General features: G+C 45.8%; 1 protein-coding gene across 1 annotated transcript in view; it reads left to right on the forward strand.

Annotated features, from left to right (window-relative positions):
* Positions 1–3,738: 3,738 nt before the first annotated feature.
* LOC124544800 (scavenger receptor class B member 1-like) overlaps positions 3,739–26,488 on the forward strand; it is a 202,329-nt gene continuing 179,579 nt past the window's right edge. Inside the window, exon 1 of the mRNA XM_047123484.1 lies at positions 3,739–4,111. Within this exon, the coding sequence (XP_046979440.1) occupies positions 3,877–4,111 (235 nt within the window). The 5' untranslated portion in view covers positions 3,739–3,876. The remainder of the gene's footprint in view (positions 4,112–26,488) is intronic.

Here is a 26,488-nt window from a genome sequence, read left to right on the forward strand (position 1 = left end):
CGTGTGTCCATCAGAGACAGTAAATTTGGAAGACTGGATGTCATGAACTGATATATATATATATATATATATATAAAATGACTTTTGAACACTATTAAGGTAAATACATTGTTTGTTCTCTATCAAAATCTTTCATTTGCTATGCCTATTAGTAGTCAGTGCCTTCAGTAGTTTGAATCTTTTATTTTGCTGGCAATAGTGGCCCTCGCTGTATTGCAGTAGTTCGAGTAACGAAGATTTTTGTGAGGTAAGTGATTCATGAAAGGTATAGGTTATTGTTAGTCAGGGCCATTGTTTTGTAGGGATTTTTGAAAGTCAGATTGCGTTGCGATAAAAATATTGTGCGTCAGTTTAAGCACAGTCATTTATAACTTTTCTAAGGGGACGTTTCAATGTCAGTGTTTATCATGCGAATTATGTAACGTACAATTTTTCTGGTACATTCACTGGAAAACATTAACAGTGTCTGGAGAATGTGTCGCTTATACAGCTAGTTGTAAAGAAGTGATCAATTATAACGCGATGCTTCATGTGGCAATTTTACTGCACGAACGGCGAAAATATAGGAAGCAATAAGCTTTCTTTCTTCCCATATTTTATGGGGGTCGTCAGACAGAAAGAGTTTCGTCAAGGTTTTAAATTACGTATAAAGTTCGTTGCAAATGTGTAAGGGCTCTCATTCGCAAATACTGGATGTATGAAGTATGGGTGTTCGAGAGTCGGGTAAGTAATATATGTACCAAGTTTTGGTGACGTCAGTCGAGTGGTTTAGGACGATATGTCGAAATACGTTTATGCACTGATCAGCCAGGACATTATGACTACCGACCTACTATCGATATAAACCCGTCCAGGCGATAGCAGCGTCACCTGGCGAGGAATGACTGCTAGTCAGACACACGCACGGTGCATGTAGTATCTGTGAGCGTGCTGTCCGTGTGTAGAATGGGGAATGCACGGGATCTATCTGACTTTGACCGAGGGCAGATAGTGACCGCTCAGAAGCTCATCACGAGCATTTTGGAAACTGCACGACGTGTCGGGTGTTCGAGGAGTGCTGTGGTGTCTTTAACACGAGGCGAAGTCAGGGTGAAAACTCGTCTGGACGTCGTGGGGTTGGGCGGTCACCCAACATCACAGACAGAACAGGTGGCGATCTGGAAGAAACTAACATCAGACTTAAATGGTGGGCATACTATAACTGTGTATGAACACACAATGTACCGAACACTCCTATTGATGGGCCTCCACAGCTGGCAACCCATGCGTGTGACAATGTTAACATCATGACATCGGCAACTATAACACCGGCACATGGACGTTGATGGACGTTGCATGGTCTGACGAATGCCGACACCTTCACCACGCCGATTAGGGGGAGGGGGGGGGGGGGGGGGGGTTCTGACAGGGGAATATTTCGTTGACATCTGTACTACAGGACGGAGATATGCTGGCGGTGGCTCCATTAGGATCTGAACATTCATTTGGGCATTCATGGCTCCAGTGAAGCTCGTGCAAGGCATCATGACCACCAAGGAATATCGTACACTGGTTGCAAACCATGTACACCTCTTCACGACCATCGTGTTTCCCGAAGGTAGTGACATTTTTCAGCAAGATAATGCACCATGTGACAAGGCCAGGAGTGTGATGGAGTGGTTCGAGAAAGACAGTGGCAAGTTCCAGCTGATGTTCTGGCTCCCCCAACTCGCCAGATCTGAACCCAATGGAGCACCTACGGGCCGTAATTGAACGCGGCGTCACAGCTCATCGCCCCTCTCCCCGGAATGTACGGGAGTTAGGTGACCTGTGTGTGCAGCTGTGATGTCATCCCCCCCCCCCTTACCTTTCTTTCTTTTGCTACTGCCTTATCCCGCACTGTGGGCAGGGTCGGCAGGGTTAAGTACGGAGCTGGCATGGTTAACTTTAAAGGGTGCCTGGATGCCCTTCCTGCCGCCACCCCATACCTCCTGGGACAGAAATAGTATACCCCAGCTGTCTGCGTCTAGTGTAAATCGTGAATGTGTTTCAAATGTCTGCGAGTCGTGTAACTGAGGTGGGGTGTGGGGACCAGCAAGGCATTCACGTAGTAGGATGTGGAAAAACCGCCTAAAAACCACATCCAGGCTGGCCAGCACACCGGCCGTCGTCATTAATCCGCCGGGCGGATTCGATCCGGGGCCGGCGCGCCTACCCGAGTCCAGGAAGCAGCGCGTTAGCGCTCTCGGCTACCCTGGCGTGTCCCCCCCCCCCCCCCCCCCCCCTTACCTACCAAGTCCTTATTGCTTCCATGCAACGATGCTTTCCAATAGCGGCTTTTAGGTAGGTGGTCACAATATTCTGGCTGATGGGTGTACATACACCCATTTTCATAATATGTATGGATTATAGAAGTTCGATTGCAGTTTGGTATCTTCGTACAAGACGGCAGAGAACGAAAGGCATGGAAATAAGAGACGTAAAAAGAAGAAGCAGGCTTCTCTGGCGCGTTAAAAATTGGTATAATGGTAATCTATATTTTCCTGTCAGAGACAGCAAAGGACTTGGAAGAGCAGTTGAACGAAATGGACAGTGTCTTGAAAGGAGGGTATAAGATGAAGATAAACAAAAGCAAAACAAGGATAATGAAATGTAGTCGAATTAAGTCGGGTGATGCTGAGGTAATTAGATTAGGAAACGAGACACTTACACAGTAGTAAAGCAGTTTTGCTATTTGGGGAGCAAAATAACTGATGATGGTCGAAGAAGAGATGATATAAAATGTAGACTGGCAATGGTAAGGAAAGCGTTTCTGAAGAAGAGAAATTTGTTAACATCGAGTATAGATGTAAGTGTCAGGAAGTCGTTTCTGAAAGTATTTGTATGGAGAGTAGCCATGTATGGAAGTGAAACATGGACGATAAATAGTTTAGACAAGAAGAGAATAGAAGCATTCGAAATGTGGTGCTACAGAAGAATGCTGAAGATTAGATGGGTAGGTCACATAACTATTGAGGAGGTATTGAATAGAATTGGGGAGAAGAGGAGTTTGTGGCATAAGTTGACGAGAAGAAGGGATCGGTTGGTAGGACATGTTCTGAGGCATCAAGGAATCTTCAATTTAGTGCCGGAGGGCAGCGTGGAGGGTAAAAATCGTAGAGGAAGACCAAGAGATGAATACACTAAGCAGATTCAGAAGGATGTAGGCTGCAGTAGGTAGTGGGAGATGAAGAAGCTTGCACAGGATAGAGTAGCATGGAGAGCTGTATCAAACCAGTCTCAGGACTGAAGACCACAACAACAACAACATATTTTCCTCATTCCATGTAGGCTTTCACGGCCAGCGTCTTTATCAGTAAACTCTTCCGGGCTAAGTTGCCGTGGTCGATCTGTAGAACTTCTTCTCCCTGACGTTTCGTTCTCAACTACGGAGAACATCTTCCGAGGTGAGTCGACGACATATTTTCCTTTCTTGTTGGGGGTCGGGGTACGGTAGGAGTGTGTGCCCGCTCTCCACACGCCAGAACTGGACGCTGGATGCTGCCCCACGGCCCGGCCTACCTCACCACGCGACACCTCAGCTCAGCTCAGCTCAGGAGGCGCCGCCGCCGCCGCCGCCGGCCGCTGGTGGGGGAGGCGAGCCTCCTCGCCGCCTCCGCCCCCCGCCCCCCGCCCCCGGCAGCGGCTTCGGTTTTCCCGGAGCCGGCCGGCCGCGTCTGATATTGCGGCAGCCGCGCGGCGCGCCGCCACTCTCAGCTGGACCCCGCGCGCTCACACAGTGTCCGCGCCCCTCCCCCAGTGCAGTGCCGCGTCGTGACGGCCGCCCGCTAGCCGCTCCAGTGCCGCGCTGCCCGTGACTCGCCTCGCCTCGCACACTAGCTCCAGGCAGCCGCCGCCATGAAGGACTTCCTCAGCCTCTTCGGCTTCGTGGCCAAGTCGTACCGCGTGGTCAGCTCGTCCAAGACCGAGGCGGACGCCGCCGACAAGCAGCAGGAGCTCCAGAAGGCCCAGCAGGAGGGCACCAGCACCTGCGATGCCGCCGCCAAGCTGGGCCGCCGCGGCTCCAAGCCCGGCGTCGTCGTCAACAGGGCGTTCCACGACCCCGACTACCAGCGCCGGCTCCACCGCAGGCGTAAGTCCGCAGCCTCGACGCGCGACGCCCTGTTCGCTCTTCGCTCATGTGTGACCGATTCGCTCAGTATTCGCCTAACAGGAGACAACGGACGGCGAATGTACCACGGAAACGAAAGTACCATCGCGTGTGCCACAACGAAGAGTAACAACACTCTACTGTTAACAGTATAGTGCGTGTTTGATAGTCACAGCTACAAACGAAGGGGGCCCTTAGAGGATAACGGAACAAGCAAATAATCTTAATAAACGAAGCTCAGGAAACGAGTGGTTTCCCCGATACGACATATGCACAAGTGCATTCGTCCCAGTGTTACATCACTGTTATCGTGTTTTTGATGATCTTCCTTATGGTGAAGGGATGCCTGTGTCATACTGGATAGTTATAATTAAAGTTCAGCTATTCAGAGAGTTCCATTGTGGTTGTAATTATTGTATGGTAGCGAAACTTGGTAGGTATTCTAACGCACACCAAAAAAAATCAGTTCCAGTTTTGGCCACCAAGTACAAATGAATGGCTCTATGAATTCGAGAGGAGACGTATAGAAATGGTTGATGTGTAATAGACTAGAAATGGGACGCGAGCAGGAAAAATCAGACGAGGGGCAGATGCATAGTGCTGATTCTATTTTTAATCACCACTTACGCCTGAAAGTCTCTTCGGGTTTGCTGCCGGATCCTAAAATCACCTTGACTCGATATTTCGGCGATCCCGCTGAGAACTGACATATCAGCAGAGGCAGCATTTTCTTGAAGATGGCGAACAGTTGGATCGCCGAAATATCGAGTCAAGTTGATTTTAGCATCCGGCAGCAAACCCGAAGAGACTTTCAAGACTTATTACGCCGGGAAAGCCTACGTAATCACCACTTAACACAGTTTGTTCAATATCAGCACCAGAGGCGTCTACGAGATGGTGTACAGCGCTAAATTTGCGTCTGGTGGCCGAAATTGGAACTAATTTTTTTCACCCTAAATTGGTTCTTCATTAACATATTATAATATCTGCCAACTTTCGCTACCGTACTACGATTACAGCCCACCCTGAACCTCCGCGAGCAGGTTTTTAGTTTTTTGGTTATAACCACCCAGTACAAGCGCGATGATGCACCAGGACAGCTTCATGTGGCACGCATCTTCGACAATAAGTGTTTCGATCGTGGCTCGCCAACGCCGTGGCCTCCCAGGTTGTCCGACTTGAACAAGCTGGATCTTTTAGGCCATATTTAAAAGCTTTAGTGTGCACCAACGCTCTTTGGTAGTGCCGATGAACTCCAAAAACGCTTTGTGGATGGTTGCCACTACATTGGGAACGCGTCTGCCATTTCTGAACGGGTATGGGAATCGATGAAGAAACCTGCTGAAGCCTGTTGTAATGTGTTTCCCTGGATACTCGGGGACTCTGTTACTCATGTGGTTAGCACAAATGAGTCGATTGGCGACTCCATGGAGTATCCTGTGCACCACGGCCATATAATGGGTATACTTGGAAGGAGAGACAGCATTGGTCTTTTTTTTGTTTTTGTTTTTTTTGTTTTATTAAACGCAAAATCGAATTTCGGTCACTTAGTGACCATCTTCAGTGCTGTAATATATAATTTAAATTGGTAGGCACTGGTGTCAACAAGCTTACAGCGATCAGTTTATGTGATCGCTGTAAGCTTGTTGACACCAGTGCCTACCAATTTAAATGATATATTACAGCACTGAAGATGGTCACTAAGTGACCGAAAATCGATTTTGCGATTAATAAAACAAAAAAAATACGACCAATGCTGTCTCTCCTTCCAAGTATACAAATGAGTCGAATAGAGGAAACCATTGGGTGATGGATCTATGATTATTAGGATTATTTGCTTTTTGCGTTCTCCTCTACTCGTTCCTTTCTCTTGTGCCTATAATATTTAAACCCCTTATGCAGGGTGTAAGAAAACTAGATTTAGTGTGTTTGGAGGAAACAAAAAGAAACACTTTTTATTTGACAAAAATGTCATAGGTGCACCATTCCCGCATTAGGGCTCCTTCAAGCTTTCGACAATGTTGGTCAGAGGCGGTGTTGAAACTACCGTGTGATGAATATTTCTCCTAAGACGTTGGTGAAAATGTTGTCCGTTCACGTTAATACACAACTGGCATCTGCGTACTAATGACTTTCTAACGCGCTCAAAACAGCCAGGAATTTCACAAATAATGGTTGGAGCAATAGCCGAACTGTCACCCTGATCTCCTGCAGTGTCTGTCGGTGTCTCGTACACCAAACGATTCATCTCTTCCCCACAGAAGGAAATTCATACGAGTGAGGTCGTGAGAAAGCGACGCCCACGACGCTGACAAACCCCTCCCAATTCACTTACTTGCGGAAAAATTGTCTAAATGTTTACTTGCGTTAAATCTTCATAAATGACGCTTATGACAGCTAACTCGGTCAGAATGTAATCAGCCATCAAGAAACTGTAAACATTAGTAGAAACTTTCGTGTAAACACATCACAACATAAATAATAATGTAACTCTTTATCTCGGAACGTGGAGACCGCTAACAACGAAAACTTGCTCGTTTAGCAGTAAGATGTTATATTGTTGCAGATCAGAGTATAATGTCAACATGTTACTTACGAAACAGTCAAAACAACTGGGAACCTTGGCCTAGGTGAAGTCCAGTGCGCAACCTTTCATGCAACGGTGCACCTGTAACGTTGGTGTTACATAAAACATGTTCCTTTTCGTCTTCTCTAAACACTCTCACATTTTGTATACGTCGTTTGTTTAGCCACGTACGTGGATGATTTATTAGACAGGATCAGCAGCGCTGTAATATCTTTCGCTGAGGACGCTGCTGCGTACAGAAAAATAGCGTCGATGGACGGTTTTGAGGAATTTCAGAAAGATTCGGACATTTCCGTTTGTGGTAATGAAACGCACTCTCTTTAAATGCTGAGAAATGTAAAGTAATCCCTGTAACAAACAACTTTCAGTATCTCAAGATTCGTGCTCAATATTTTGAGCACGTCGCGTCGTATAAATATTTGTGGCAAATCGAAGAAGCGACGCGAAATCAATACGTAAGATCAGTATCGGGCAAGGCGATTGGTAGACATTTATTTGTTGGTGTGATAGTTACAGACGTTCTCGCTTTCGGCACTTCTAGCAAACTGCCAGTGCGGCTTTGTGGCTAAGTGGCAAAGTTTCGTACTACGGACCCAAACCTCGGAATCCTCGGTCGGTCATTGGATCTCTTTCTGTCACTTATCGCTTTTTTCACATCTGTTTGTGATTTCTATATGTGAAAAAGTCTTGTTAGACTGTGAACGGACAGCTGTGTGTCCCTGCCTCTGTAGATGGGTGACTCATCTCAAACGTCGGGATTGACGAATAATCACTTTGATTCTCAAATTACTTTATTGGGGGCAGCTGTAACTCGTCGAACTGTCATGTCTTGGTCAGGAAGCATCTCAGAAATCACGTGTTACAATCTTTCTCGAACCATTTTTCCATCACCATCTGAGACAAACTGGATCACTATATACTGGTGGTGCTCTTCAACAGGTCATTTCAATGCTAACTTAAAAGTGCACTTGTACGACAGGCAAAAACGCATCTTAAATTTTTCCACAAGCGTTCCCAGTCATTTATTAACGAAAATGTCCCTCTTCCATTATCTATATGGAAAGTAGAACACTTGTGATCAGGTACTTCAGATCTTCTTGACGGATAACTACTTTCAGAGTGGCATTAACTTCCAAGCGGTTCTTCATAGAGCTTGCCCCACAATCAACACATATCGCAAATTCGTCGTTTTTCGTCAGGCTTACGAAATACCCCGTCATTGATTTTGTTTCACGGACGAGTACTATTCTGCAGCCGAAACTTCAGTTCTGATTGAAAAATAAAAGGTGATGTGTTTACTTCAGCGGTTAGACAAAGTTACGGAAACTCTTTGGTCACCACTTTATGACCCCCCTGCACGTCTAACTGAAATAGATGAAGGATATTCGATGTAGAAATGTGTGCTGTGTTTTGCGGTGTTAATCAGTGTAATCAGTTACTGTATCAGGAAAACTAGTTTCCGAGGCAGCTGTGCTCAGTATGAGTGTAGAAGTGTAATACTCAGCCGATGAAGAAGTTTCAGAAAAAAATGAAGTGAAACACCAATGTCTACGTTAAAAACTTTTCATTGAGTTGCTCATAACAACCACCTTTAAATCGTCATGACGCCATCGCCAGCAACTGAGACGCGACGCGTCACATACAGAAATTTTGTGAAGAAAAGTTGTGACCAGTCTGATAAGCGCGATACAAATACCACTGTGTTTAACATTTTCCTGTCTGAGAACACGCAGAAGTGCGTACGACCGACCTGTGAACCGACTCGCGTGTTGCTTGGGAGTCCTCACGTTAATTGTTGCCGTAGGCAGCGGCCACGTTATGTGGCGGGGGGGAGTGACTCGCACGTACCTAGCCACGACTGCGAATCACTAAGCTGGGGGCTTTCATACTTCTTCCGAACGAACTATTCTATTACGTAACGTGGATGAAAAGTTTCAATTTTTTCTTCGTCATCATCTTCAAGTTAATCCAGTGTTACAGAGCAGTGAAGGACTTACTTACGTAACAGCATATTTCAGTTCAATTAAGAACCGTTAATGTTGATAATGACAGGCAACAAGCCAACTTGTAATAACTTTCGCTGTTCATCTTTCCTGATGTACCAGAGGTCGATTAATCAGCTAAACTTCAATACTAACAATACGTATCTCATGTTTTTTTATAGTTTCCGCACTCCAGGATGACGGGGTATACAGATTAAAATAATTTTTCATAATATTGCGTGCTTAGACACGACTGTCGTAACACGATTTGTAAGATTTTTTAATATGTTATATCTAGCAACTGTTTCATTGTCCGTGTTTTGCTTTCACAGCCTCAATAGTTTATCGGTATATATCTATACATGCAGAAAGTGTGCGAATCTGTAACGCTTTGCGTTGCACCCTTAACGCCACATAAAAGAGGGAACATGGTTCTTTCGGCCACATTCCCTGCTTTGTTCGCTACCTTGAAGAGCCGTCAGGTATATTTCATGAGGACTCCACCAGAAGAAAATCACTTTTGCATATTTCCAATAATTAAAAAGTAGTACAGACCCTACAGTCAGTTCTTCTTTCCTCTGACTCGATTTTGTGTAACATCGATCTGATACTGCTACCTGGGTGGTGATTCCTATAACCACACTTCTTTTTCCAAATTACCTTGGAGAGTCTGCTCACACCTTTTAAAAACTTCATATGTAAAGCTACTTTTTCATTAAGTCATCCCGACTGGTTGGAGATACATAATTTTGTTGTTGTATCGCGTTATCCGTTCTCTGTGAGGATTAACTTCGCAAATACAGATTCACCCACAAGGGGAGCTTCGATTCTCTCCACACTTACAGGATTTCGAGGCCAGTGCCAAGTTATCAACGTCCTAAAGCCACACGACGCAGTTCTCAGAGAAATAACATCTTTCCATTTTTAATTAGTTATTGCAATCAAATTCGAGAGTTCACAATTAATTAAAATTTGGTACAAAAATAACACTTAAAATAGATGTTTTCTACTTCTAAAGATTGAACAATATTTATGATATTAATTTTTTTCGTGTGACGATGAGGCATTTCGTTATGTCCTTGTCAAATCTTAGTTTCTTTCGTATGATTGGTGTTAAAAAATTGAAAGATTCTGTTTTTACTAAAAATAATGATTCGTTATTTGTTAATTAATATTTGAATTTAATAATATATGCAGAATTAAAATAAAAGTAGAAACAAAAGTTATTGCTAGCGAGAAGCGAACTAGCATTCACTTACCTACCGGAAATGTTGTTAAATACTCCTAATTAACGGCGGATGGAAATTTCGCAAGCTTGAAAGGAGATTTTATTGGAGTGCCTTAAAAAAAAGAAAGAAATGGAAAAGAAGTGCTGTAAATCTGAGGAAAATGCAGTAGGGTGAGTCGTTCATTTCACATTGAGCGTTTTACGTAAGACGGAATACTCTTGGACTAGTTCCTTTTTCTGCACAGATAACCTGTCTGCATCCATCTTGGAACGCCAGAGTTTGAACTGAGTAATTTGTAGGGCTCGCGGTTATTGTTTTTTCCGTTCTCTCTGGTATCTCTTGTCTGTTAATGCGGGTCGCCAGTTCACGACTACTGTCCTTACGTTGCGCAAAGTTGGCAGGACTGGCTTGTCCTCTTAGAGCCGGCAGATTGGAAACGAGGTGGATCAGCGATTGCGCGTATTTTCCAGCCGGGTCGCCTCGTTACCCGGTGGACTCTTGAACTCGGCAAACGAGTCTGAAGACGTCACCCGGGGTGAAAGCTCTCGCAGGCAGGCTTAAGAAACCGACGGCAGAGATGAGGCAGAAGCGGAACCTTGCTGCGCCGAGCAACCGCTTTGTGCAGTTTCGTCAGCACAGGTCGTTACAAATGGACGGAGGCATTTTACAAGGTTGTGACGTGTCTTACGAGCTGAGAGCGCTACTTGTTAGTAAGATATGCAACTCACATTGAAATTCAAATGGCGGTGCGGGAGGACGCATGTGGGTCGGCTTCGCAGGAATCCTTTCCAATTACAAGTCCTCATGGGAGTCAAAATATATCCAAACTAACGAAGTAGTCGGCCGGCCGCTGGTGGCCGTGCGGTTCTAGGCGCTTCAGTCTGGAACCGCGCGACCGCTACGGTCGCAGGTTCAAATCCTGCCTCGGGCATGGATGTGTGTGATGTCCTTAGGTTAGTTAGTTTTAAGTAGTTCTAAGTTCTAGGGGACTGATGACCTCAAAAGTTAAGTCCCATAGTGCTCAGAGCCATTTGAACCATTTAACGAAGTAGTCGCAAAAGATTGTAAAACGTAAAATGTTCTCCTCTGATCGAATAAAGGCAGTCACGTTGGCAAAAGTTGCTAGCGCAGAGTCTATGGTACGAGGTGTTTAACAGCAACGTAGTGACTCAATCGCACGATCTGACGGTCCTGTTCGCTTGGTCGGATTCTGACAGATCCCAGAGCAGTGTCTATCTTCCTTAGATCGTTTTCTATATTTTGAGTCTGACGAAAAATTTTCTTACAACATCCAGATATGAAAGTTGCAGTCTTTTGGGGCAAGAGACTCTTCTTCAACATTTTTTATAAATAAGACGAGTGTAGCGTTTTTTTTAAATTTCTACGTTGAAAAATGTTGCACTTCGAATATAACCGGAATGTCGTCTTGGCCGATGCTTAGACGGATACAATATTTAAAAAAAAAGAAAAAATGCAGGAAACTACCTTCAGCGATGCAAAAAACTGCGATCAATGTTTGTACTATCAGTCTTTCTGTAAAATAAAGGAAAACACTCGCGTCAGCAACACCAAACAAAATAAAAGCAGCAGACAGAGGTTACTTTCTAACCAATGCATTTGAAAATACCTGACACAACAGAATCGAAGACGAAGAAATATTGATAGGACGGGGAACGAAACGAGTAATCGAAAAAAATAAGCTGTTGATTTCAACAACAGAAAATGTGTAAGTAATGGTGGGAGGAATGTCATTAAGTGTCCCATCTCTATGAACATCAAATAGTGGAACGCTGGTACATAAGGAAAATGACACAAAGTTTCTACCGACAGACGTGACATCCGTTGGCTTAACACAAGACAAAACATGAAAAGGGCTCCCGCGATATTAAGCAGAACACAGGAGTGTCTTTTTCCAAATAATGATTGTCAGTTTCTTACCACCCTTTCTGTCTCTCTGTCTCTCTCTCGCTTTCTCTTTTACACTCTTCTTTCACTTCCATCCAAAGCAGTATTCTGCTTACCACTGTAAGATGGGCAGCAGACAGTACGGTTTACTGCACCAGTTTGTAACATGTCTTCCCCTCTTCTGGTGACCGGCCAATGGCAGGAAAGGCTATTCATGCACCCTAGCACGAGCTTTTGTTCGGATAAGAGTAGTGTATGCAAACAGCTAAGGAATATTCGTAAATAAAACAGCGAAAAGACAATTATAAGATTTTCGAAACAGTTCTTCGTGAGAAGCACCCTTCCACAACTGATGACTGGTTTCACCACTTCTGTGACTTCGCGCTAATGAGACCATCGAACTGACCTTATACGCACGATTCCCTTGTCAGGACACCATGATGTGCATCCCAACTATTTGAAAATTACTGCCATACAGGCCGCACAAACGCTTCATTTGCTGACAAGTTACAGTTTCCCAATCTTGCCATTTCTATTATTCACAGATGAACCTGTATGATCAGTCATCATCATTTTTCCACGTCTTGCTGCTTCCAAATATTAGTATGTTTTATGAATCATTCGAATGGAAAATGTTTAATGATGTGGACCATGGGCAGCGCATTTGTAAATACTGACGCGATGGTTTTACATTTCTTCACGTTTCTAGTTGCTGACAATCTTTGCATCAGACTGGCGACTTACGATGCTCTGTCGAGGAGTATTTCGATTTTTCTTTAGTGTCACTTCCCCATAAACATCCGCACCAACTCTGAAAAGCTTGGGCATATAAGTAAGGGCATCTGCTAAGTCGGCAATGCTCGGCACAACACGGTCAACACTGCTTATCGGGATTCCTCCCCCCCCCCCCCACCCAACCACCCCTTTATTGCTGCTCCCCTTTCTCTCTTCCCCTCTCCCCCCCCCCCACTCCCCGCTCCCTCTGCCCTTCCCCCACCGCAGCGCTCTTCCCCTCTCTCCTCCCACCCCTCTTCCCCCTTCTCTTCTTTACCGTGCACCACATATCCACATCCCACCATGCATCTGCCCCTTCACATTTCTTTTTGTCTCCACCACTCCCCTCTGTTTATTTCGCAGTATTATGTCCGATGTGATAATTGCCATAATTATTCATCCATCCCGTTACAGCGTCAACGGTGTGTGACTGCATCGTAATGCGGAAGTCCTCCGGTTTCGGCCATTCCTGCTGCAGCTCACCATCAGGGCAACGATATACGAGGGTGTGCTGAAAAGTAATTTTATATGTGAAAACTCTTGACGCTTTTTGAAATAAAACAGACGTTACTAACATTCTACATCTTTGTTCTTCACGACTACGTACTTACAACCGTCAGTCGCTAGAGAGCTCTGAATTGTAGCGTGCAACGTGGCAGCGTGTGCGTGAGAAACCGTGTGCTGTAATCGAGTTTTAAATTCGAAGAGTTCGTCCACACGTGGAGCAGCTTCTTCTTCAGCATAACAGTACCGGAAAATCTACGACCGCTGCGATATCTTCAGCAATCCGACGCCTTGGGTTTGCTGTTGTCGATCATCCTCCATAGAGTCCCGACTTGGCCCCATGCGACACTGATCTGTTCCGAAAACTTAAAGCTTTCCAGGACTTCACACTGATGAAACGATGCAAGCAGAAGTGAGGTTGTGGCTCAAGGATTCTACAGTGCCGGTATCAACAAATCGGTCTGTCACAATGAAAATCTGCCAGGAAGTTTCATATCAGCGCACATTACGCTGCAGAGTGGAAATTTCAATCTGGGAACATCCCCCAGGCTGTGGCTAAGTTATGTCTCCGCAATATCCTCTCTTCCAGGAGTGATAGTTCTGCAAGGCATAAAGGAGGTCTTCTGTGAAGTTTGAAAGGTAAGAGACCAGGTACTGGCAGAACCGAAGCCGTGAGGAAGGGTCGTGAGTCTTGCTTGGCTTACTCAGTAGGTTGAGCATTTGCCCGCGAAAGGCAAAGGTCCCGAGTTCGAGTGTCGGTCCGGCACACAGTTTTAGTCTGCCAGGAAATTTCAAATCTGTCTGGCGTTGGAAGAAATGTGTTCGTCGCCAAGATGACTTTATTGAGAAATAAATATGTAGACATGAAGAATAAAGATGTAGAATGTTAATAATGTTTTACTTAAAAAAGCTTTAAGAGTTTTAATATAAAAAATTCGGAGGCACTACTTTTTAGCGCACCCTCGTACAAACGCCCACCCACAAGCGTAACAACAGGCTGGGTGGGGCACCTGCAGTTACAACGCCTGCACGCCCCGCTGTGTTCTGCCCGCTAGATTGTCGCGTCCTATTCTGAGATCTGATGCACGCTGACACGTTGAGCTTCCTGTCTTACAGTTAGGACTCAGCAGACAGCACCATATACCGTGCGCAAATGACGCGGAGGACGCCGAGTAGTCGTACGTAAGACACGCCGTACACATAACAGTGCTCCAGTAAATCATTTACTTTCATCTGTCGCCCCTCTCTTTCTCTCTCCACTCTAGCTCTCTCACCCTCACCAACATATGTTTATATTAGTTACGGCAAAGAGTTTTAGACTGTTATTTAAAGAGTAATCCATATGATGATGGTGTTGAGATAATTTACTGTGACCAAAAGTGTGTACTAAAACTGAAGAAATGAGCGTAGAGGAGCTAATGCAAAATTTCCGCACAATAAATAAACAGTAATATATCTAAAATTCAAACGGCAGTGCTCATACGCTCGCCTTGTGATCATTCCCCCACATATCATCACAAGTAGTTACAACATGGTGTCTACGAAGTTTTCGCGACGAAGTCCTTGTATAAAAATTTTTCGTTTCACTTGCCGCGTCAAATTCCGAAAAAGTATGAGTCCCTGACGGAGATGATAGCGGATATCATCGAAAGCTTGGAATTTTATCCTGATGTGATGTTACAACATGGTAGCTGTATGAATTAAATGATACCATCTGTGCCTCGTTGATACTACGAGAGTATGTTTCTCCAATTTGTGGAGTGTACTATTTTACATTTCTGAACATTCAAAACAAGCTACTGTTGTTTGTCGCACATTGAAATCTTATCAGGTTCTGACTGAATACTTGAGAAGTTTTTTCTGCTGCTATTTATTATAGAAATGTGAATCATGAAAAAGTCTGAGGTTGCTCGTGTGATTTTTCCTCCTCGCGTCCCATTTCTAGTGTATTACAAAAGAATGGTTCAAATGGCTCTGAGCGCTATGGGACTTAACATCTGAGGCCATTAGTCCCTTAGAACTTAGAACTACTTAAATCTAACTTACCTAAGGACATCACACACATCCATGCCCGAGGTAGGATTCGAACCTGCGACCGTAGCGGTAGCGCGGTTCCAGACCGAAGCGCCTAGAACCGCTCGGCCACAGCTGCCGGCTTTGAGGATGCTACTAATATTGTCTGCTGCGTCGTTACTACACAATGTAGGCACGTCAGGACGTGCTTTCTCTCTTTATCGTATCTCAAATACATATACACTGCTAGCTCGACCGTCTTATTCATTATGTCGTGCTTGCTACAGCGTACAAGGTTGATTAATTATTTCTTGTAGGGGACCACAGCTTGGACAGATTCAAAGAAAGACATCGTCATTTCCACAAAAATTTCGGTTAAAATAAGCGCTCTATTTAGCACCATTTGCCAGTTGTGGCTGCTACCGCAGCCTCCTAGCATGTGTGTATCAGATTTCAACCAAAATGTCATATCGCCATAAAACTGGCTTCTTTGCACTCAGTCTGCATCAGGGTTTTGTCACACTGAAGGTTGTCTGCCACTGTAGGGAAACGTCACCAGTTTTATGCCTTCCTGGCAATGTGGCAAACCCCGAAAATTTCACTGATGGACGTTGAGCTCGGCGGCCCCTCGGTGCCGTTCCAGAGCAGTAAGCTATGTGCCGGCACCTCCCTCCACCCTCCAGCCACAACAACACAAACGCAACACTACATTGTACAAGCGCTCACCACAGTCATTCACATGACACGGGTACACACCGTACACTTGATAACAGGTCGGTGGGAGCCGACAGCCACCCACCTCCAAGTAGAACCTTGCTAGAACGGTTAAGTGATTTTGAATCTTTTATCAATAGCAGTTTCAACTTTTACTACAGTCTCCTACAGATCTTTAATTCGTGTCATTTCCAATCAGTACCTTTAGTTCCAGTAATACTACCAATGGTAACACTCGCTCGTACTGCTTAATTTTTATATACATATTTACTATTAAAAACAGTCTTGATCACGATTTATTTATCAAGGTGACCGGTTTCGACCACTACTGTGGTCATCTTCAGACCATTGAGTAGGAACCTCTTTCCGTTGGAGATTCTCCAACTACTCAATGGTCTGAAGATGACCACAGTAGTGGTCGAAACCGGTCACCTTGATAAATAAATCGTGATCAAGGCTGTTTTTAATAGTAAATATTTATAAGACATTGATCACTGCTGTTCCCGTAATGCATTCAAAAGTAATTTTATATACATGACTTTCAGTTATTTCTCACTCGACATTCTTCCTTTCAGTATCGTCATTAGCTTTCATGGCCAACACCTCTACTGGTAGCTCCAGACACCTCTGGCCCCAGACACCTACGTTCTCGAATGCCCGCTGATTACAAACTGGAACAATGGCAGTACGACGACTATGCCGAAAAAAGGCACGGGAGGTCGTAAAACAGGCGAATGATCGTCAAACAGCGAATCAGGTATTCCTGCGGCCAGCGGTTCCCAGTCGTACGTCATAATGTATGCGTCTAGCTTCTAACAACCGAAGTCAAAAACGTGAACTGGTGTTATGCGCTTCTGCAGAGCATAGTTTCTCTGCTCAGTAACAAACAAAAATACTTAAAGAAAGAGTAGTATTTTAAAATGCGCTTAATTTTAATTGGCGAATTCGACCGCCAGCTAAGTAAGGTCGGGTGCTCGGCTTAGGGGCAGAGGGGTAAATAGCGCCGTCACTGCGAGGTGAGGAGCACATGAGGAGGGGGGGGGGGATGTTGGTTATACTGTTTGTCTTCCTCTTCCATTACTGACAATCACTGGCGTGTGCAACTCGTATCGATCAGCTGGAATGGTATACATTTTGACGCGGAAGTCACATGGAATTGCGAATGCGCGTTAGAGAGACAGTGGTCTTCAAATGTGGTACATATTTGTAGCAAGAAATGTGGAATTAAATTAAGGATCCAGAATGAGATTTTGACTCTGCAGCGGAGTGTGCGCTGATATGAAACTTCCTGGCAGATTAAAACTGTGTGCCGGACAGAGACTCGAACTCGGGACCTTTGCCTTTCGCGGGCATGTGCTCTACCATCTGAGCTACCCAAGCACGACTCACGCCCGGTTCTCACAGCTTTACTTATGCCAGTACCTCGTCTCCCGCGAGCACAGGAGAGCTTCTGTAAAGTTTGGAAGGTAGGAGCAGAGGAGAGCTTCTGTAAAGTTTGGAAGGTAGGAGACGAGGTACTGGCGGAAGTAAAGCTGTGAGGACGGGACGTGAGTCGTGCTTGGGTAGCTCAGTTGGTAGAACACTTGCCAGCGAAAGGCAAAGGTCCCGAGTTCGAGTCTCGGTCCTGCACACAGTTTTAATCTGCCAGGAAGTTTCATAAATTAAGGATGTTGCAATACAATGCAATTAGTACAAGAAAAATTAAATTCAAGACATTTAGTAAACGTTTGTGACCGTGTCCCGTACTGCATAATGCATCTGAATATACGTTTACTTTTATTAACCAATTAATCATTCGCTCACACTGACAACACAACAACACTTCGTCAGGCTATTACATTGCCTCAGTTTTGGGCTCACTGAGGATGGGAGCAACCTGAGTGAGAGAACAGCCGACACGAACTCGAATGGTGCCGACACCGAACGATTAGTAGTAGTCTGGGACTGACGTTCAAGTTACTGCGCTCTTAATATAGCACGTCGTGTACGTTAGCAATCAATAACAACAGCGTTCGATATGCGACCCAGAGTACCGCCCCACAATGTCAGTATTGGTTCGTCAGCAAAAATGTTTGACTACCATTATCCTAGAACGTCAAACTCGCAGGATAGCGCACCCTAACCGCAGAGGTTGTTGCACTAGAAGCAGTACGAGGTACCCTCTGCCAGGAACTGTACGCTGGCCAGCGGACTGTCGACGCAGATGCACGTGCAGATTGAGGTTGCAGTGCTGCGTTGTGAGGTCCCCAGACTAGCTGTCAGATGTCGCAGCCCGCGTGACCCGTCGGCCGGCCTGGACTCTGTCCGCTGTCCTGGATCGCCGTCGCCCGCTTCTCCAGCGTCCAGTCCAGACCTCCACGTGCGGAGCGGAGCCTCGCCGACGCAACGGGGCCAGGTTTCTCCCCCGCTGGGCCCTCGTGACATAACGCGCTTCCGCAAAGGCGCCGCTCCGGCGAAAGCTGTTCCCCGCCTCCGACGGTGTCAGCACCGCACCTCCATTGAAGTAACTCCGACTCTCGTCTCTGGGGAGCCCACGGGCCTGTGAGCAGAGAGAGGCCACCGATATTTTCCGACATCGCTTCCAGGACAGCGGCGTGAGATTGCCTTTAAAAGCTAAGCAATTCCGTAACAACATAGGAAGGGATCAAAACATATTATAGTAACTAAGTCTGTGTATAGAAATAGTACAAAAACAGGCAACATATAGGTGAAATTTACATTGTGTTTACGAATGAATATGAAACATTAGATGGTTCAAATGGCTCTGAGCACTATGCGACTTCTGAGGTCATCAGTCGCCTAGAACTTAGAACTAATTAAACCTAACTAACCTAAGGACACCACACACATCCATGTCCGAGGCAGGATTCGAAACTGCGACCGTAGCGGTCTCTCGGTTCCAGACTGTAGCTCCTAGAACCGCACGGCCACTCCGGTCGGCCGAAACATTAGATTTGACGACTTCAATCTACAACTTCTTTAAGAAATCGACTGGAATTGTTTTCAAACAAAAGAACACAGTAATTCACTGCCTAAGTAACACTCGCATGAAGACGACGCCCTTCCATTGAATGAACGGAAAAAGAGTCATACCAGTCGAAATAAGTAGTTTCTCCTCATCTTCTTTTTGGATTCTGTGCTACTCCAATTGAGCAAACGACGTAGGTGAAATCGACGGTGTGCAGTTGTCATTGGAGCCGATCCGGTACTTGTTCAGTTACCTCAGTTGCCATAATTGGAAGAGGACTGCCGCACGAAACCCAGTTTCACCTTACCTCGTCACGAAAGGTACAGTCTCTTTATTTGGAACCCCGTTTGTGTTGAGAAACTAGTTTCGAAGAATACATTATTGCTTCGATCGGAGTCAGTAATTTTCAGATGTGGCGTACAGAGAGGACGCCAGGTACCGACGTGAACGTTTTGACGAGGAGGAGTGTGTGACTAAAGCGCCAGCTATCACCCTCTCAATATAGGACGAACTTTAATAAAACCGACAAACCGCAGGGTCCTGGCTGCAGATGGAGGAGAAAAGGTCCTATGAACATGTATCCGGAAATGGAAGTGTTTGTGCAAAACAAGAAATCGTCCCGAAACACTGTACAGTGCTGCATCGCATCCATGTCACAACACATGTTCAGAATGACCTCCGTGGGATTGCAGTTGACGGGGATAGTAGCGGTTGTCGTGCAGGATATGCATAATCGTGCTTTGGCTTACACCATCTTGGCAGACCACTTACCTGGAACTTGTCCTAGGATTCGTCGCAATATCCTGTAGAACCCGGTCCCGTAAATCTGGTGTATGCAAGCCGCGCGGGATAGCCGCGCGGTCTAAGGGCGCCTTGACACGGTCCTCCTTCGGGCACGGCTGTGTGTGTGTGTGTGTGTTGTCCTTAGTTTAAGTTAGATTAAGCAGTGTGTAAGCTCAGAGACCGATGGCTTCACCAGCTTGGTCCCATAGGATCTTGCCACAAATATCCAAATTTTCTGGTGTACGCACAGTCCTCCACCTGCACGTTCGTCCGTCTGAAAGGGCTCATGAACACACAAACGCCCAAAAAAGGCTTTAAATGCTGTGTGACGTGGTTGGTACTTGTTTTTGTGTAGCCGTGTAGCCTCTCGACCGTTTCCGTCTATTTGGCTGCACGCAAACCCCATCTCGGCTTCTTTCAGAGATAAATGCCGGACCATTCCGCTGCTTACAGTAACGCTGCATCAGTCACACAGCGTGGAACACACGGCATGTGGTCAGAGGAACTCTCATTTGTCAGCGCCACCTATCGTGGCAACGATGCATTTCGAGACACTTGTTCATGGTTTTTTTTCCTGCCTTTCAAGTCAGGGTCGGTTCCTACAGTTTGTTGGTTTCATTAATATTCATGCAGTACTTCAAATCGGTAGATGCCATAATTCTCCGAAAAGCAGTCATCAATATTGAAATACAAATGTAAACAAGAACACTGTTTTGTGCTTGGGACGCAATGTCACCTTTCTACAACATTACCCTTTCTTATTAAATACACTGCTGGTCATTAAAATTGCTACACCAAGAAGAAATGCAGATGATAAACGGGTATTCATTGGACAAATATATTATACTAGAACTGACATGTGATTACATTTTCACTCAATTTGGGTGCATAGATCCTGAGAAATCAGTACCCAGAACCTAGAAATCGGGACCTTTGCCTTTCGAGGGCAAGTGCTCTACCAACTGAGCTACCCAAGCACAACTCACGCCCCGTCCTCACAGCTTTACTTCTGCCAGGAAGTTTCATATCAGCGCACACTCCGTTGCAGAGTGAAAATCTCATTCTGGAAACATCCCCCAGGCTGTGGCTAAGCCATGTCTCCGCAATATCCTTTCTTTCAGGAGTACTAGTTCTGCGAGGTTCGCAGGAGAGCTTCTGTAAAGTTTGGAAGGTAGGAGACGAGGTACTGGCAGAAGTAAAGCTGTGAGGACGGAGCGTGAGTCGTGCTTGGGTAGCTCAGTTGGTAGAGCACTTGCCTGCGAAAGGCAACGGTCCCGAGTTCGAGTCTCGGCCCGGCACACAGTTTTAATCTGCCAGGAAGTTTCATATCAGCGCACACTCCGCTGCAGAGTGAAAAACACATTCTAGAACCAGGATTCATCCGAAAAAATGACGTTTTGCCATTCGTGCACCCAGGTTCTTCGTTGACTACACCATCGCAGGCGCTCCTGTCTGTGATGCAGTGTCAAGGGTAATCGCAGCCACGCTCTCCGAGCTGATAGTCCATGCTGCTGCAAACGTCGTCGAACTGTTCGTGCAGATGGTTGTTGTCTTGGAAACGTCCCCATCTGTTGACTCAGGCATCGAGACGTGTCTGCACGATCCATTACAGCCATGCGAATAAGATGCCTGTCATTTCGACTGCTAGTGATAGGAGGCCGTTGGGATCCAGCACGGTGTTCCGTATTACTCTCCTGAACCCACCGATTTCATATTCTGCTAACAGTCATTGGATCTCGACCAACGCGAGCAGCAATGTCGTGATACGATAAACCGCAATCGCGATAGGCTACAATCTGACCTTTGTCAATGTCGGAAACGTGATGGTACGCATTTCTCCTCCTTACACGAGCCATCACAACAACGTTTCACCAGGCAACACCGGTCAACTACTGTTTGTGTATGAGAAATCGGTTGGAAACTTTCCTCATGTCGGCACGTTGTAGGTGTCGCCACCGGCGCCAACCTTGTGTGAATGCTCTGAAAAGCTAATCATTTGCATATCACAGCATCTTCTTCCTGTCGGTTAAATTTCGCGTCTGTAGCACGTCATCTCCGTGGTGTAGCAATTTTAATGGCCAGTAGTGTACATATGTCGCAGTCTATAGCGACATTTGTGCACATATAAAATAAATGAAGTACTGATCGAAACTCATTGATTAATTACAACAATATTCACTGCATCTTACACCGTTAAAATAACCGAAAAGTATGTAAATAAGACGAAATCACGGACCAACGCCTCCCGCTGGTGGGCCAAAATACTTGCACATAGATGTAAAAAATATAAAATAAATAAGAAGTCTGAATGACTGTCCAGCTTCAGAGTTGACTTTATCGTCCTTCTCCAGACGTTCCCATAGCGGAGCGGTCAAATTCTGTAAAACTGGAGTCCGGTCGTCCTTGGCGACGGTGAGAGGACTCCACGCTTATCGCGGCGTCGTCGTCCTTGTCAGCAGTGCCTCCGTCTGTGTTTGCTTCCCCGAAAGAAGGACTCAAGGTTTCGTGTGTGCTACAGGAGTGTCCAATTTCGCAGATAAACATGCATTCCGCAGTAAGTGCTAAAACTTGACCTCGAATCGCACCTGTGGTCTCTGGCGGGATTTCTGGTCGTCCCTGAACTGTAGTGTAACGGTAACAGACTCCACGCCTTTAGCAGCACACCACCACCACCGTCACTCGGTGGGTGGTTGGACCTTATGCCTGTCTATACCGGCCCATCGCAGCCTGCGAGGCGCTACTAGGAGTGATCTAGTGAGAGCGTCTCTATTTCATCTGCGTGTATACTACACTGAAAAGTTTCTGTTTGTTTTCGAGTATTTCCGTCGTACAGCTCACTTCATTCCCAGCAACCTCGCCAGCGGAGACGTGCGCGGCAGTTTGCATGCATCGAGCTCTGTGTATGCCGAGAAGCCCGCCGCGGGACGTTCACTGGACGCTGTTGTGCCCGCAGTGGACAGCGAGGACATTAGCGGCGCGGCACTCAGTCACGGCGACAAGGCCGCGCTCTTGCGTAAGACAATGTCCCGTAGAGCTGCCGGAGTCGCGGAATACAGGGAAGCGCGTGGGTCTCGTGCGCGGTTCCAACACTGAATACACTGTGCGCACCACCTATTGCGATTTGGCCGCCGACTACGTCCGCTCAACACGACCTGGTCGTGCTGAACTCGCTTTTGCTTCTGTTCTGTCTCGTAGATTTTTGGGGTCAAAGACATGAAGCATGCTTGCTAAGCGAGTCTCGCTAATTTCACACACTTGTACCGATTTCCCACAGCGAATAATATCGTTCAGTTTGTCATGTGTTCGGCCACTCCACGTCGTCTCGTAGCTCTCGGTGCCCTCATCCTCTCTTCCAGCTCTTCCAAGTAATCATTCATCCTACGCTTTCTCCACTTGCGCAGTCTCATGACGTAGCGCTCGTCAGTAGATCAATATACTATGCCATCTCGTCCAGAAATATCTTTAGGGTTTTCTTAGTTTTTTCTTCGTGTTTATTGACTACTAATTCCCGATATTATTAAAGCCATCTCTCGTCCAAGTAGCGCTGTTAAATTATACAGGGTGAACGTCAATAAAACCGACGCACTGAGGGGACGGATTCGTGATTAGAAATGGAGGAAAGAAGGTTCTGTGAAATGTGTCCGGAAATGGATGGTGTGCGTGCAACGACAACAAATCGTCGCATTACAGTGCTGCATCCCATCCACTTCACAACTGATGTTCAATGTGGCCCCCATGAGCTTGTAGGTGACAGATAGTAGCGGTTGTCATGCAGGATATACACTACAGGTCATTAAAGTTGCTACACCACGAAGATGACGTGCTACAGACGCGAAATTTAACCGACAGGAAGAAGATGCTGTGATATGCAAATGATTAGCTTTTCAGAGCATTCACACAAGGTTGGCGCCGGTGGCGACACCTACAACGTGCTGACAACAGGAAAGTTTCCAACCGATTTCTCATACACAAACAGCAGTTGACCGGCGTTGCCTGGTGAAACGTTGTTGTCATTCCTCGTGTAAGGAGCAGAAATGTGTACCATCATGTTTCTGACTTTGATAAAGGTCAGATTGTAGGCAATCGCGATTGCGGTTTATCGTATCGCGACATTGCTGCTCGCGTTGGTCGGGATCCAATGACTGTTAAAGTGCGCGTCATTTATGACGGCGGCCGAGTTTAGGTTCGTTCTGCGCATCTCACGTCACAAAACACAGTCAGCCAATGAACATAGAACGACGTTGCCAAAGCTGGATTGCAGTGCAGAGCACGGACGAGTGCCTTCAGTTTTAGAAACCTTCAGTCATAAATAAAGTAACTGAGCAAAAGCAGTGTCTTGATAGCAGACTTTCTTTAATAGAAAGTTTGGAAAAAGCATTCTTTATACCAATTGCTTCATATTCTATTAATTAATTAAACCAAACAAGCAATAAGCCTCCTAATTCAGGCGATAGCAAGAAAAGGTGTTTGTATCATTCTCACAAACCGCTTTTTCGCAGTAAAGAACAACGGTGATTGTTTATTTCCTATTGTACTTCGACGAAACGTGAATAATTCATAGTCATACCAACAGTGTTTGTCGGTATTTTGCGTGATATGTTCGGATATATATTGAATGACGAGCTGTGTTAGCGTAATGGTTAAAGTATAGGGCTGCCAAGTCAAAGGTTCTGAGTTCAAGCCTTGTTCAGTACTAAATATTTTCTTTATTTAAAAACAATATCGAAGTGTCTTACTTCATGAATTTTATTCGTTTGAATGTAATTTTGTGAAATTTCTAGTGACAACTAAAATCGACTATACGGAAAGTATACGCTATGGACTTTTACCTCTGCAAACTCTTCAAAATTCCGTGCAATGGTTTACTACATGTAATCCTGCACAATAACTGCGTTGAACTTCGGAACAAAATTAAGTCATAAATGGGGGGGGGGGGGAGGGGGGGGGAAGGTATCAGTCAAGAAGATGTGTAAAAATCAAATTTTTGGGCCAAATAGTTTTTGTGAAATCGAATGATAAAGTGTGTCAAAGCAATCGAAACAGCATGTGTCTGCACAGGCGAGCAGTGCAATGATGACAAAATCGCGCACATCGCGGAATGCGGGGAGCACGTCTCTGTAGCAGCGAAAGGTTTAATGCGGCCGTGGTGGCTTTACTTCATAAACTGCGCGCTCCCCCCTAAACGTAAGTTTGGGAACAATACTATGGCGCTTCTTCTTTTGGCGCGTACAACTGGCAACGCAGAAATCACCCGCGTCTGGGCGGGCATGCGTGAACCGCCCAGATAAATGAATTGAACTATAGCAGAATATGGAATCAGTGGGTTCAGGAGGAAAACACGGAACGCCGTGCTGGATCCCAACGGCCTCGTATCACTAGCAGTCACAGGCATCTTATCCGCATGGCTGTAACGGATCGTGCAGCCATGTCTCGATCCCTGGATCAACTGATGGGGACGTTTGCAAGACAATAACCATCTGCACGAACAGTTCGACGACGTTTGCAGCAGCATGGACTATCAGCTCGGGGACCATGGCTGCGGTTACCCCTGACGCTGCATCACAGACAGGAGCGCCTGCGATGGTGTACTCAACGACGAACCTGGGTGGACGAATGGCAAAACGCCATTTATTCGGATGAATCCAGGTTCTGTTTACAGCATCATGATCGTCGCATCCGTGTTTGGCGACATCGCGGTGAACGCACATTGGAAGCGTGTATTCGCCATCGCCATACTGGCGTATCACCCGGCGTGATGGTATGGGGTGCCATTGGTTACACGTCTCGGTCACCTCTTGTTCGCATTGACGGCACTTTGAACAGTGGACGTTACATTTCAGATGTGTTACGACCCGTGGCTCTACCCTTCATCCGATTGCTCCGAAACTCTACATTTCAGCAGGATAATGCACGACCGCATGTTACAGATCCTGTACGGTCCTTTCTGGATACAGAATATATTCGACTGCTGCCCTGGCCAGCACATTCTCCAGACCTCTCGCCAATTGAAAACGTCTGGCCAATGGTGGCCGAGCAACTGGCTCATCACAATACGCCAGTCACTACTCTCTATGAACTGTGATATCGTCTTGAAGCTGCATGGGCAGCTGTACCTGTACACGCCATCCAAGCTCTGTTTGACTCAATGCCCAGGCCAGAGGTAGTTGTTCTGGGTACTGATTTCTCAGAATCTATGCACCCAAATTGCGTGAAAATGTAATCACATGTCAGTTCTAGTATAATATATTTGTCCAATGAATACTCGTTTGTCATCTGCATTTCTTCTTGGTGTAGCAATTTTAATGGCCAATAGTGTACATAAACGTAGATTTGTTTCCACCATGTTGGATGACCGCTTACCAGGAGCTTGTACTATGGTTCGTCTTAGTATCCTGGAAAGCTTATGTACGCCCAGTCCGACGCCTCTCTTCACTTTTGTCTGTCTGAAAGGAGCCATGATACCATGAACGCCCAACAAATGGCTTGAAAAGTTTTGTGATGTGGTTGGTGTCTGTGACGGTACGTGTTTTGGTAAAATCCTGCTGCCTCTTACCGTTTCCGTTTGCTTGTTTGTACGCAAACACCATTTCTCGTTGTTCCCGACACAAATACCGGGCCATTCTGCTGCTTACAGTACGCTGCGTCAACCCCACAGCGTGCAACACACGAGTAATACACGGCACTTGGTCAGAGGAACTGTCGTTCGTCAACGCCATCTACCGTGGGAAAGATTCATTTCCGGACACATGTTCGTAGGAGCTTTCTTCCTCAATTTCCAGTCAGTAATCCGTCCCTGCATTTTGTCGGTTTTATTAGTGTTCACCTGTCTATACGTTCTACACACTCCTAGAATATGAAACAGGCATTCGACAGATACTGATTTCCATATAAACTTCTAAG

Source organism: Schistocerca americana, chromosome 8 (genome assembly GCF_021461395.2).
Source record: "Schistocerca americana isolate TAMUIC-IGC-003095 chromosome 8, iqSchAmer2.1, whole genome shotgun sequence".
Classification (NCBI taxonomy): domain Eukaryota; kingdom Metazoa; phylum Arthropoda; class Insecta; order Orthoptera; family Acrididae; genus Schistocerca; species Schistocerca americana.